Source organism: Anoplophora glabripennis, unplaced genomic scaffold, assembly GCF_000390285.2.
Source record: "Anoplophora glabripennis isolate ALB-LARVAE unplaced genomic scaffold, Agla_2.0 scaffold61, whole genome shotgun sequence".
Lineage (NCBI taxonomy): Eukaryota > Metazoa > Arthropoda > Insecta > Coleoptera > Cerambycidae > Anoplophora > Anoplophora glabripennis.
In genome coordinates, this window is record NW_019416237.1 from 170,548 (window position 1) to 184,550 (window position 14,003).

Genomic DNA, 14,003 nt, shown 5'->3' on the forward strand with positions numbered 1-14,003 from the left:
CTTTCCGCAGCTCCTTTAATTGTTTGTTATTGTTATCACGATTATTCTTTAAAATAAAGTTATATAGTCATTAACGTTATTGAAACTGACAGCTGCTATACAGCTCGTTGAGAAATGAGGTTAAGTTGGTCGCTATAAGCTACTCCCTACGTTCAATGTGTCAGAGCCAACTTCGACCACGTTTTTATTTGAACGCTCGTTATATAGGGTGTTCGATTTAAAATAACGAAGTTGACAGCTATTTCCGGCATAACCGGAAGTACTCGAAAACCCGAACGCTTAAATTCAATCAAAATTGAAACCGAAGTAAGCTTTGAAATATTCTAATGGGCCGTCACGGTAACACAGCCTGTGTTTTTCTAATATACTTCTACAAAATCTTGCAACAAATTCTCAAATTTTTGAGAGAAACTTTCGATTTAGTTTATCATAAATAAATTCGGTGGATATAAAATTTCCAGTAGTTTAATGAGCGACATTTTTTTTTCTGTGGCCCGAATTTGATGATCTAATTAGTAAATTTACCTTTGTAATTTGTTACAGTTTAAAAAAAAATCATTTTGGGATTTGGGCCACAAAAAAAATTACAGTTCATCAAATTACTCCAAGTTTTGCAAGGATCGAATTAATTTTAAGTCGATGAGTGTATATTTCTGTGAGATAAAATTAACATGCAGAGTCATCCCCCCATAGCAACGAGCTGAAAAGCATCTTTGTCTCTGGCTTCTAAGAAATTGTCAATTTTACGATACCCACCGAAACATAAGTTATTTTATGTAATGTAAACATAAATATTTCAACAGAAATAAAAAATATGAACAGTGATTTTAAAACTTTAATGTTAAAACACGACAAATACAGTGAAACTGCATTTCAAAACAAATAGTTTTTTTCTCTAAAGCAAAGTGTTTTAAAAATAAACTAGTAACTTATCCCAAACTACAAAATGAGATCTTCACCCGTTTCAAAACCCCATAACATATTTGTGCCTACGTAACACCTTTAGCTTCAATTTAAATTATCTTTAGGACAATTTTTAAAGAGTCGTACTCTAAAGAAGCATTTCAGGAACTACAAATGTTCATATAAATATTTTCCTTTATCTGTACATGCAGAATCGTTCTGCTAAATATAATGGAAGTCTGAAATACTCTTGAATACACATTTTTTTAAACATCATAAAAATCTAGTAAAGAAGGCAAGGTTCCTGAGACACAATCAGGAAGGATGAAGGGAGCAGTAGAGAAAACATTGCTCCAGAGAGGACATACCGATTAAAACAACCATAGAATCAAAAAAATAAAGACAGATATTAAAACAGATATGTACGAAGAGAAAGAGAAGGGAAAGAAAAACTTGGTAATAATAAAGAAGCTTGAACAGGAAAAAACAATAGGTACAGAAGAAGACAGAATCATGAAAAATATAATAAGATGGAAAAGGAGAGAAAAGTTAAAGAAAAAGAATACAGATAAATAAACAAAAAAAAATTATAAAAATAAAATAAATAAAAAAATAAAATAATAAATAAACTACAGAAGCAGCCAGAATGGAACATAATTGTATATACAGATATAAACCAATTAACCACTATTCACATCCCAGAGAATCCATAGACACTGATCCAGACGAAACAGTTGAAACAAACAATAACCTACCATTCTAACAAAATACGTATAAGCCTTTTCTAGAATAAAATCCAGAAAATCAAGAAGATACGAATTGTTGCAAACGACAGAAAATACCTGAACTAAATATGTAATATAATAAGCATGGAAATGCTCGTAGAAGATGTAATGCGATAGCAAACTTAATGATACTGCCAAATATCAATACGGACGTGATAATAGGAGAGGATTTATTAACAAGCACAAATGCACATGATTTCGAAACAAGAGAAATGAACATACTAAAAAATAAAAACACGTTTTCATGTGTCTATCTCCGACAAAGGTGATGGTAGAACAACAAAAATACAAGATATTCTTTTGAATGATTACATTGTTTAACAATTTCAATGAGGTGATTATTGGTGCCAGATTGAAGGTCACATCTCAGTAGGCGTCAACTTTTGTAGTGAGTGAGTAGGTCTAAATTGTTTTATTTTGATCTTAGGAGTCTGTGGTCGAAAGAATGGTGTTGAAATTTTTCTGGGACACACTGTATTTTACGCAAATTTAACAAATTGAAGTACGTAATAAGTTTACATAAAATTACGGAACGTTTCACATTCTACAATGTTCTTCGTACGTTTAAACACAAAAATGTTTTATTCGGAACATGCGAAACGACGCCATAAACAGTCGCTGCATTGGAGCCTATCTAATCTGATGTAAAATCAATTTCGTTTTTATTGTAAAATTGTTAAGTTTTGCATATGGTTCTGACAGGACACATGATAAAAATTTCAGTTTACACAGATTTTCTTCCAATACATACAAATGTGAACATCAGTGTGACGCAGATTCAATTTATCGAATCCGAGGTTAGTACTCCCGTCGATTGCTTCAGGAGATGCTGTTGTACTGATTAAAAAAAGATAATACTTGGAGTACGAGATATTTCCATTAGGGAACATAGGCTATCATAATAATAATATATTACAATAACAACTTACGCTATATTTACTATTTGATGAACGTTATATTTTTACATCAAATTAAGTTTCTATAAAACATTGGAAGTAATTTTTTAGGGATGACGAATATTAGTCATAACTCGGACTTAAATAAATACAAAAGGGAGAAGCTGCAAGATAAGAAATCTGAAATATCTAATGAGTCATTTGTTGATTAATATACTTAATCAAATTTACTACTTCCTCTAATTGCGACGAAGGCACAGACGTAGCTCATTTACAGGGTGTCAGGGAAATATCTGTACAATATAAGACCAATTGGCTGAAAATAGAATTCAAGTAAATTTAACTGTATTCCAAATTGCTTCACTCTAACGATTGTGAAAAAAATGTAAGTTACTCAATATCGAACCAAGAAAGTTTAGACCACTTTTGGGTTGGGTTTCAACCTCCAACTAAAGCTTTTTTGGTGTCACACAAAATTATTTTGAAAGTATACTAGAATAGTTTGCTGCTTATCCATTTACAGACATTACTTGTTTGACAGCGTGACTGTATTTAAAAAAGTTTTTTGATCTTGATTTCAAAACAAGTATGAAAATCGATTGGTTTGATATTTTATGGAACCAATATCTATATGATTTATACTTATTTCTTGAAGAACTATTTCACTCGCACAGCAGTTTAATAACTTCGATAATAACGTAAACTCTTTAAAAATTATGTCACATTATTTAACAAAGACAAGTCGTATATTGGAAGATAAATATTTCTGCCTATCATTACAATCTCAAGGATTAGGTCGGAAGTTAGAGACTTCCGTAGGGAAAGGGAACACATATTATTATTCTGCAGGCTATGTTACCGCCTAGGAAACTCTTGATATACGAGTACCCTACCACTTAAAGAGGGTTGAGGGAAATATATGTTGAGCAGGTTTCTCTCTGTTCTATAAATCATGAATATAAAACGAAATATTTCCTTGGAGAAGTTTAATATTTAGATAAGAACCTAAGTACCCAATTTAATTTGTATAGGTACCCAATATAAACAGAAGGTACTTTAATTTTATAACAAAAACTTCACATGATTTGAATAACATAACTGTATTTGCTTAAATCTGTAAATAAATGGGTTTATGAAAAAGAAATACCTACAGATAGTAATCTGTTTATAAAGGGTGTTCCACCTAAGAGGAATACTTCTGAAACTCTGTAACTGTACAATTTATAAAAAAATGGTTTTAATAAAAGTTGTCAGGAATCATGTGGGCCATGTAAAGATGACAACGTTAATCAAAACTAGAGTGACATTTAATTTGCTTTGTATATCAAACAGTGCAATAAACATTGTTTGCAAGGCCTTCGTGACGTTGATACAATCATAGCTACTTTTTCGGATTTTAGAAGAGAACCTGATCTTTCTGGAAAGCTGTTAGAGATAAGTATGGACAATCTTATATCAGTCGAAAGGGCATTCAATTTTGCATTCACCCATTTTTAACTTGCAAGATTATTAAATGTAAGTCGCAGTATTTCCGAGTCTCAACAACGTACACGTTTTGCTCATAAATGAAAAGATAGAGTAATTTATGCCAAAACGAACTGTGAAAACTGCAGGTTTCTAACTTTTACGGTTTAGATGCTATCTAGCCTCACTTAGAGAGCTGAAATCGTGATTTTTTTTAAAAACAACTGAATATCTCGAGAACGTATATATCATGTATATTTAATAAACTCTACCTAATATTAACCAAGGAATTAAAAAAATGCAATAATATACAGGGTGTTCCATTTAAAATAACAAAGTAATGTAGCGCCCACTTGAAATGGCACATCCTGTAAAGCTAAAAATATTTTCTTTATATGACCCACAAGATACCAGGCAACTTTTATTAAAACCATTTTATTTTTTAATTTTACTGTTACAGAGTTACAGGAAAATCCCCTTAGGAGAAACTCCCTGTATATATGCAGAATATGACATTTGTAATATAGACCGTAACTTACAGGTAGATCATATTTACACAGATTTTAGTAATGCTTTTGAAGATATAGATCATCGAATTATGTTGCTGAAGTTGGTACGAGTGAGTTGTATTCCGTTGGTTTCAATCGAATCTTTCAAACCGCTCGATGTTAGAATCGGTCAATATTCTTCCAATTTTTCGTTAGCAAATTTCGAGACCTAAATCCTTTGTTATTTAACATACAGGGCTGGAAAATCCACATCGTCCATCTACCTTTACATGCTAGCGACAAAGTAAAGTGAAGAAATCCGTGCGATAGACAAGGATGGCTATAGTGAAGACGTTTCATAATCTGAATAGTCACCGCCCTTTTCGGGTTTGAACTATTCAGATTATGAAACGTCTTCAATGTAACCATCCTTGTCTATCGCACGGATTTCTATGACTTACTTTGTCGCTCTCACGTAACGACCGATGAACCATGGTGACTTTCCGAACCTGTATGTATGTTAATATAAATGTTTTTCAAGAGTTAAATATTTTCAAAAAATAGTGTGATGAAACACGCTCTTTGTTGGCAAATCATAGTTTATAGAAATTTTTATTAATAATTTCAGATCTCTGTACTGTAAAAATGGTTATACAGTCAAGAAAACTGAGTCGAGAATTTAGAATTTCAGTATAGAGTTTGTTTTATAATATTGTGGGGTATGGAGCTCTTGGGGTTTATTTTTATGGCTGCTTCTTTGTTTGTACTAAAAAAAATTGTCTGCATGCACTTACAAAACCAGGTGCCATTGTCACGATTGCACTATCGACCTTATATGTTTTTTTCGAGGGATGATTTATAGTGAACTCTTATTAAGGTATTTTTTTGTAAAAGGTCTGATAAAGTAGCTTAATTCAGCATGCCTTAAACCCTGGTATCTCAAGTTTCATTATAGTTCTCCGTAAGATTTTTATGAAGCCTAAAACAAAAAAAAATAATAAAAATGTTATTCCCGTTAAAAAAATTGTACTGAGAGATTTACTGAGTTTTTTTTTTAAATTTAAAAACGACACTTAGGCAAACGGCAAACCAAGCCTGCTTTTGAAGTTAAGATGTAGGAGGCAAACCAGGCCATTTTAACCTCGTTAAATCGAGTTCAATAAGGTTCCACTTTTGGAGATATTTCCAAAATTCATTATAAAAAAATTAAACTTTAGCGCCCTATATCTTGAAAACGGAAGACTATATATACTCTATAGTCCATTTGTAAAAATTGTATTTTTCTGATATTCTGTTACCTCTAAAATGTATTGTACATTGTACTGAAACATACCCTGTATATATGGCCATTAAAGTCAGGCCCAGATCTGCATACTTTTGTCTTCAAACATGCAATAAAATGTACAAAATCTGTTGGTAAACATTTGTGTAAAAACATTTATAAAAATGCATCTACTTCTTGTTTTTCATAGAGGATGGAAAATAAATTCGCCCGCAAACAACTGTTGTGAACACAAATACAGACAAATTCAGAAGCAATTGAATAATTTCAAATATTTCGAATTTTCACCACCAAGAACGGCGGTGACACCGTTTTTAACATTAAGGCGAGGTTTCGCATTGTATTAGCTATGTCCTGTCCAAATTTTGTTCATGCAACTCTCTTGGTTTCGACAATGCAATCCTGTTTTCAACCACGAAAATTGAATAATTTCAAATATTCCGAATTTTCACCCCCAAGAACGGCGGTGACAACATTTTTAACATTACGGCGATGTTTCGCATTATATTAGCTATGTCTTGTCCAAATTTTGTTCATGCAACTCTTTTGCTTTCGACAATGCAATCCTGTTTTCAACCACGAATTTTACCGATCTTTTTAATTCGAAATCAGTGGGTGGCAAAAAATTTTGGGATCCAACATCATCCTCTATATACAACTCTCGAAAGATTTTTTCAAGATGTACTCCATACTCCATCTGCAACGTTTTTTATGTATCCTTTTTAAATTCAGAAATATGTAACCTAGAAAAACTCCTGTAGCTGTTTCACTTTGAAATAGTCTATTTGAAATATTAAAGCAAAAAAACATTTCAATAACGTTATGTTTCGTTTTTGCATCGGGCATTTGTTTAAAAACAAAAGTGAACACTGTAGATCTGGACAAGGCTACTATTTTTTAAATTTTCTTTTTAACGGACATATTAATTACGGTTTTGCAAAAAAGTGATGGTGTATGAAGACTTGTTAGATGAGAATTATTAAGTTTTGAAACGAACTAAGAAAATGACAGTAAGTCTAGACTATTGTTTGAAAATATTTCGATATGCTACAAAAACAATTAAAAATAGCCGAGTTGACCGTTGGCTTTTAACTCGAACAATACGAGATCGTGCGGGAAAAACCCCCGCCGACGTGTTTATCCTGGTTATCGACCCTTCACCGTGCACAACCCTTGGCGCGTCAATTAGTCCACCGCGACGCGGCCTCTCGATCCAGCCTCGTGCTGTCGCCTTTGCCTCTCCAGATGGGTATTTCATTACCACATAAATCAACCCAGCGGTTTTATTGCCTCGCCTTTACGGCCCCATCAAACGTTGCTGAATGGCAGATGATATAAATTCATTGATATTCCTTTATTAAAACCCGTACAAAGCCGGCTAACGGGAAGCGTTGCGAAAGTAACGGTTAGATACTGGATATTGTTTTCATTTTTATGTGAAATTGATTAATAAAGTCGTATACGACAACCCCGGTTTCGCACTTGCGTAATACATGAATATTCAATATTATGGCAGTTTAACACTAGTAGGGACAAAGAAGAAGAAGAAGAATATTTGATATATTGCTCAAATATGAATATTTTCCGTCTTCAGAATCAATAAAATAACATACATTAAAAGACCCGAATAATTTTAGGTGATATATAAAGGCAGACTGCTTTAGTAAATATTCGTAAGTATATGAATGAATAGCGAATATTCGTAGAATTGGCAAATATTCGTCTCCGCAACTGTGGAAAAATCGACTTAGGTTTGTACTCCTACCAATATTTTTTAAAGAGATTTTAGGTGGTATGTAAAGACAGACTGCTTTAGTAAACATTCATACACGAAAGCGAATATTTTTAGAAAATACAAACATTCGTCTACGCAAGTTGGTGTCAAAGTAAGAATATGACAATAGTGTCGTATTCATTAATATTAATAACTGTATCTGATGGTTCAAGTAAAACATTTCTCGACTATACATAGTTGGAAATGATACCAACTTTGAAGTTCAATTATTCTTAGGTGGTTGATTAAAGATCGTGTTTCACATCTATTTTTGAGGAACCTCTTAAGACGTTTGAGCAAAATGATTAATATTTTATTTACTTAGACAACTGTGGTTTCTTATAAATTAATGAACAAGTCTTGAAAAATTGAATAATGAAGTTTGTAATGTCATTCATTTCTGGAATATTTTCACAATTCCATTACCATACTCAACAGGCCGATAAATGCAATTTTTTTCATTCCTAAAGGACATAAAAAGTTGACAAAATCATCGTCAACTTCACTACAAAAATGGCATCAGCATGTATTTATTTATTCTGAAGATTAACTAGCCATATACATCTATAAAAAAAAATTGCCATCCGTTTTGTCTCCACGATAACTTTTGAAGTAGATAAGTGAAATCATGTGTGAAGATACTGGAAGGTACTTCACTAAGAATCTCAAAAAATTTCTATATATACCATATATTTTGAAAGAGGAGTATTTTTATTTTTAGTAAATTGAGTCTTTGTATATCAGTTCAATGACTTTTTGAAACTAATTTTAGTTTAATAGATTAACACAGAATAACTAAATCAAGAATGTGTGATTTCTTTAAGATAAAGAATACGGTTATGAGTTTTCAGTTATATATTTTTTAATTTAGTCATACTACTAACAATGTTGGACTATGTTTATATATTACTTATACTTAAGTTTAATTTACGTTTATTTGTAATTATTTTTTAATATCAACCTCGTCAAGTTTTTCTGTTATTATTTAATAAAATACTGTAAACTTGGGTGGCTTTGGCCAATTATATAAAAATGGACTTATACATTAGCAGACTTCTGTTCATACGCCATCGAGTCAAACTTTTACTCCTAGCTGGTAGAGGGATTATGTGACCTTGATGAGGAAGTTGCCGATCAAGGTCATCTTGGTGAGGGGAAGTTGCCAATCAAGATCTGACAACACCAAGCAATGACAACAAGACAATTGACCATATTAACAATGGAAACTTTGTTTTATTTTTATATGCAAACCAAGTTTACTCAGGACAAGTTATTCATTTAAATTAAAAGAAAATAAGAAAACATTTAAGATCAAATCGTTTGAAAAAAGTGGCGCGGCCTTCGTCTGAAGATGTCCTTTGGTATAAACTTGAAGACATTTTAGAGGTCATTAATACACCGCAACACTTCAAGAGATAATTTTTTACAATCCATGAGACAAATAAATTAAATAAGCTATTTTTATGTATATTTAATGTTTATATAGAATATATTTTTATTTTATATTCTCAAAGGGTTAATTTTTTTTTTTATTGTAAAATTTAATTACTTTTGTTAAATAAACAATAAAAATTTAATTTTTTTGTTCTTTTTACTTCCATGGGCCCTAAAATTTATTAAATTTTTTTTTAAAAACACTTTTTGTGGCCAAAGTTGCCCATTTCTATGCCGGTCTTTAAATTTAAGTGATAAAACAGAGGTAAGGCAAAATAACCAAGCTTTGTCTTTTAGCTTTGGCCACCAACTTTTTTTAAATGGCATTTTTTCAAATTACCACAATTTTGATATTTGGCATGCTGAAAGAACTACTAACAACATGTCTTCTGGTATAAAACAATTTAATATATTTCTCCTATCGAAAGTTACGGGGTTCTAAAATTTGAAAGTGTACCAATGCCATCGAAGTTTATGGCACTTTTGAAAAACTGCAGTTATAGAAGAAAAACAATTGAGCGTGCAATCATTATTACGTAATTTACTTAAAAATCTGAGAAAATACGATTTTTTTCGTTTACAAACGTGCCGCCCTAGTAAAATGTGTATTTTCTCGCGGAGCATCCTGTCTATTTTAGCACTCAATCCTAACAAGTTATGACATGTTATGACAAGGTATGACATGTTATAACAAGTATGATATTTAGAATTATGAACGAATAGGAATAGCAACAATGGTCGATAATACAGCTTGTTAAGTGTAAATCTACAATACATTAAATTAAAAAATTATGAAATGCCGAAAAAGAAATGAAAAAGAAAATGCGGAATGACCCTGTTAACAGTGAAATATTTCATCAAAGCGAATGTCTCCAGATGTCGCCGGACTCGACATCACATCACCGGCCGCCGAAATCCAATAATCAAATTACTTCATCTGCTCCATCATCCAATTATTCGAAACCCTCACCCTTAAATACTTCCCCGTCGGGGCAAGCCCATTCTAATATTTAGCGGGCCATGAAATGCAAATGTCACTGACAGGCTGCCGCGGCGACGGCCTGTGCCTTGCGCCCGCCGTAACTCCAGACACCGCCGCCGCGTGGCCGGCTGTCTCGCGCCGCGCCCTCACCGGTCGATCGATATGAATCTTAAATCGAGTAGACCGTGGGACGCCGGCCGTCGCGGCGCCAAATACACCGCAGACGGGACACCTACGACCTGTTGCCACCCGGGGTAAGGACCACGTATTTTTTTTAAACACGCACTGTTCGCCAGGTATATTCGATCTCCATATCAAATGTGGCCACGAAAACATAGGGTTTTCAACAGGAATAGCTTCCATATGGTGGCGAAGAACAATATGGACACACTTAAAATAAAGGTCGTCGTTCTGCATCGTGACTACCCTTTATGTTGTGTCGTCAATTAGGCTTTGTTTGTAGAAACGATGTCGTTTCTTAATCACGCAAAAATGAAACTTAAAATGTAAAAGCAAATCATTAAGGACCCTGGACTGTCTTTATAAAAATGTGGGCTCGGTAAAAATGTGTGCTGGTTGAAATAGTGGTAAGTTGTAGGTCTTGCGTTACTGACCAAAAGTCTACACAGTACTTGGGTCTGAAAATCAATTTTTTCCTACTTATAACGGTCTGAATATTTCAATAAAAAGAATAACATTTGTGAAATGTTTATAGAAAAAATGAATCGGATGAAAAGTTGTTAATTAACATTTTTGAAATATGCCAAATACCAAACTCAGACTCCTATAAGAAGAAAATAATTGATTTTCGGATCCAAGTCCTGTGGAAACTTTTGGTCAGTAAAACAAAAACCAACATTTTCATACAGTGGGGGGTCCTTTTGGCAGGCACCACTTATGATTAAATTTCACTACAATTTTCAATATGTCTACTTAATGATTGAGAAGGATATTCACTTTATCGCAAATGGTGAATGACAACTATGAATAAATATTGATTTGTAAACTTAACTGTACCTATACAGACTAGTTCTTAAGTACAGTTCCGATAACACAGATTTTTTCTACAAAAAAAGTTCACGTAAGTGTATGTTTTAAAATGGTTTAGTTTTAGAAATACATGATGTTAAATATTTTGAAAAATATCACTTCTACTCAAATATCCCCAAAATTGGTTGAGGTTAATACAAGTTATGCTAGTGACAATTAAATACAGTTAAAATTGTATGCAATTGTACACAATAATTATATTAACCATTGACGATTTTGGAAGACAACTTCATTAAAACATCCACAACTTCGATCAGACCATTTGATTCTCAATTTATTACAAAGAAAAAAACATTCGAGTATAAATTAGTATAAAATAAGCTATAAATATAAAACGACTCCCAAGTAATCTAAAATATTTCGAATCATTTTATGAAAAAAAGTGTATATTAACGTATGCTCAAAAACCAGTTGTGTGCGTGTAGGCAATTATTTAAAAAAATAATATGCACGCCATTGCAATTTAATTTTATGAGTTTTTTGCAATATTCGCTCATTACCTTACATAACAATTTCCAAATAAAAAAAATGTTAAGAGACATCTTTTATCAGGTAATGTACGATAACAAAAAATACACACAACGACTGTCAGTAAATTAAATTTTAGCTCATACCAAAACATGTCCTCTAATAGGCAGTTTAATAGCATAAAGTTTGAGAAAGAGTATTTTGTAAAACAGACATTCTTTGAGCATGTTAATATTAACACACATATTAATTTTGAATAAATAAAAAATAAGACGAATTTTTTGTCGCAAATACATTTTTAAATGCAATAATTAAATAATACATATGTAGTACTTATTGTCTATGTCGCAGGCTAATTGCAAATCTAGTCTTTTTATAAAATGCCCAGGTGTTTTATAAATGACTACTATCGAAGTAAATGAAATAGACCCCTCAGTTTGGAAACCGATATTAAGAAAACGTAGGGGCAAAAAAGATTTGAAATTTGGACCATATATAGCCTCACTATTACTCTATTGTGTGCTAAAATTTCAGTTAGTTTCGTAGTAAATAACTGTAAACAACAATCTGAAAAAAATTGTTAAAATAATAGTTATAAATATGATATTCTTAAAAACAGTATCGGAATGGTCAATTACGTTCACGGTCTGATGCAGGGTATGCGGTATAGCCTTTATAACTGTATTATTTTAACAAATTTTTCAGATTGTTGTTTACAATTATTTACTACTCGAGTGTCTTTTTCTTTTTTTTTTTTAAAGAATGCAATATTTACGGAGATAGCACTCCCTTCTGTTTTGTTTAAAAATATAAAAACGAAGAGCTTTTGAGACAAATGATCTTCACAGTACTAAAGACAATATTTCGACTTATCGTCAGTAAAAATTTGGAATTTTTTTATCAATTAAAAAAAAATTACGACGAATTAAACTGAGAGGTATCAATTTTGTAGGCAGAAAACCGTGATTTTTTCAACATTTTCATTAACTAAACAATGGGATAACGAAACTAACTGAAATTTTAGCACACAATAGAATAATAGTGGGGCTATACATGGTTCAAATTTCAAATTATTTTGCCAATACGTTTTCTTAATATCGGTTTCCAAACTCAGGGGTCTATTTCATTTATTTTGATAGTAGGCAAATTGTAAACTGATGTATAAATACAATTTTTTACAATTTGCCGAAAACGCCGAATAATAAGTCTCATTGCAAAATGAACGCAAAAGCCATTCATTGCGCCTAGAACAAACTGAACATATTCAGACGTATTATAATGAGACTGCTCTCGAGTTAGGCGAATTGTAAGTCAGGCGCGGATTATTAATTTTCTAGTTTCTAGGTTAGTTAACAAGGTAAATTAGCAGTATTTTTTGCTGTTTTCACTTTAACAACTTGGGTTTCAAGATGTTAGAAGACCCAGAACTTGTTAAAATAAGTAACATAATACATATTTTAAAGTTTGTAGAAATGAAATAAAAATGAAATGTAAGAATTATCATTTATTTTTTTATATATTATTATATAGAATTAAAAAATTTCTATATTTCTACACAATATTGTACGAACTATAATAGCAATGACATAATTTGCTATTTCATGAAATGCCTAAAAATTTTTCAATTAAATTGTAAAAAAATTGTATTTACCTATCACTTTACAATTTGTCGTCATATAAAACGCCTAGGCATTTTACAAAGACTGAATTTGCGATTATCCTGCGACATATACATTCTTTTTGTACTTAGCACATAAGAATATTACCTGTCTTTGATGTGACGTCAGATTCAACAAGGTAAAATTTAATAAAAAAAACATGTATAAGTAACTTTTACATAAAATTTACACTTTTGTAATAATTCTGAATTTATATTCTGAAAAGCAACTCCTTTTGCTAAGGAAATTCACTCGAGATCCACTTACGGCGATGTAATCATATCATCATTCACACTGTCCATGAATAGTTAAAGTGGTACTTACCACACCTCCTCCAACGGAGTGCACGAGGATCGATTTTCCTTCGGTTAGGCCAGCGATCTCGAAGAGCAAGATGTAGGCTACCGTGTAGTTCATCGTGATGGTAACGGCATCTAAGTGGGACAAATCCTTGGGGAGCTTATATACGTATTTTGATGGGACGGCTACCAGTTCTGCCCAAGCTCTGTATTCTGGCAATGCCACGACCTGATCTCCAATCTGAAACACAAAAAAAAGATGTAAGATAAAGAAATTAAATACGTTTAAAATAAACTTAAGGTGCATCGCCGTGTGGATACCCCACATCGCAATATTCTTTGAGGTATACCGCTGCAATTTTCTAGACTTAGTGAAGCTAGTTAGCGAAATCAGTTTTATACAACAATAGTGATAGTTTTGTCTTCATACTCGGAGTCCGGTGCTTTTGAGGCTGAACTCAAAAAAATGATATTCGAGATATTACTACGTGGGCTATTGGCCCGACCACTACTGAATAAT

At 32.3% G+C, this 14,003-nt stretch overlaps 1 protein-coding gene across 1 annotated transcript in view; it reads right to left on the reverse strand.

The window, feature by feature from the left end:
• The window catches only part of LOC108917735 (synaptic vesicle membrane protein VAT-1 homolog-like), a 111,318-nt gene that overhangs the window by 24,814 nt on the left and 72,501 nt on the right, over window positions 1–14,003 (reverse strand). The window contains exon 3 of the mRNA XM_018724477.1: window positions 13,509–13,724. Coding sequence (XP_018579993.1) covers window positions 13,509–13,724 — 216 coding nt within the window. The remainder of the gene's footprint in view (window positions 1–13,508; window positions 13,725–14,003) is intronic.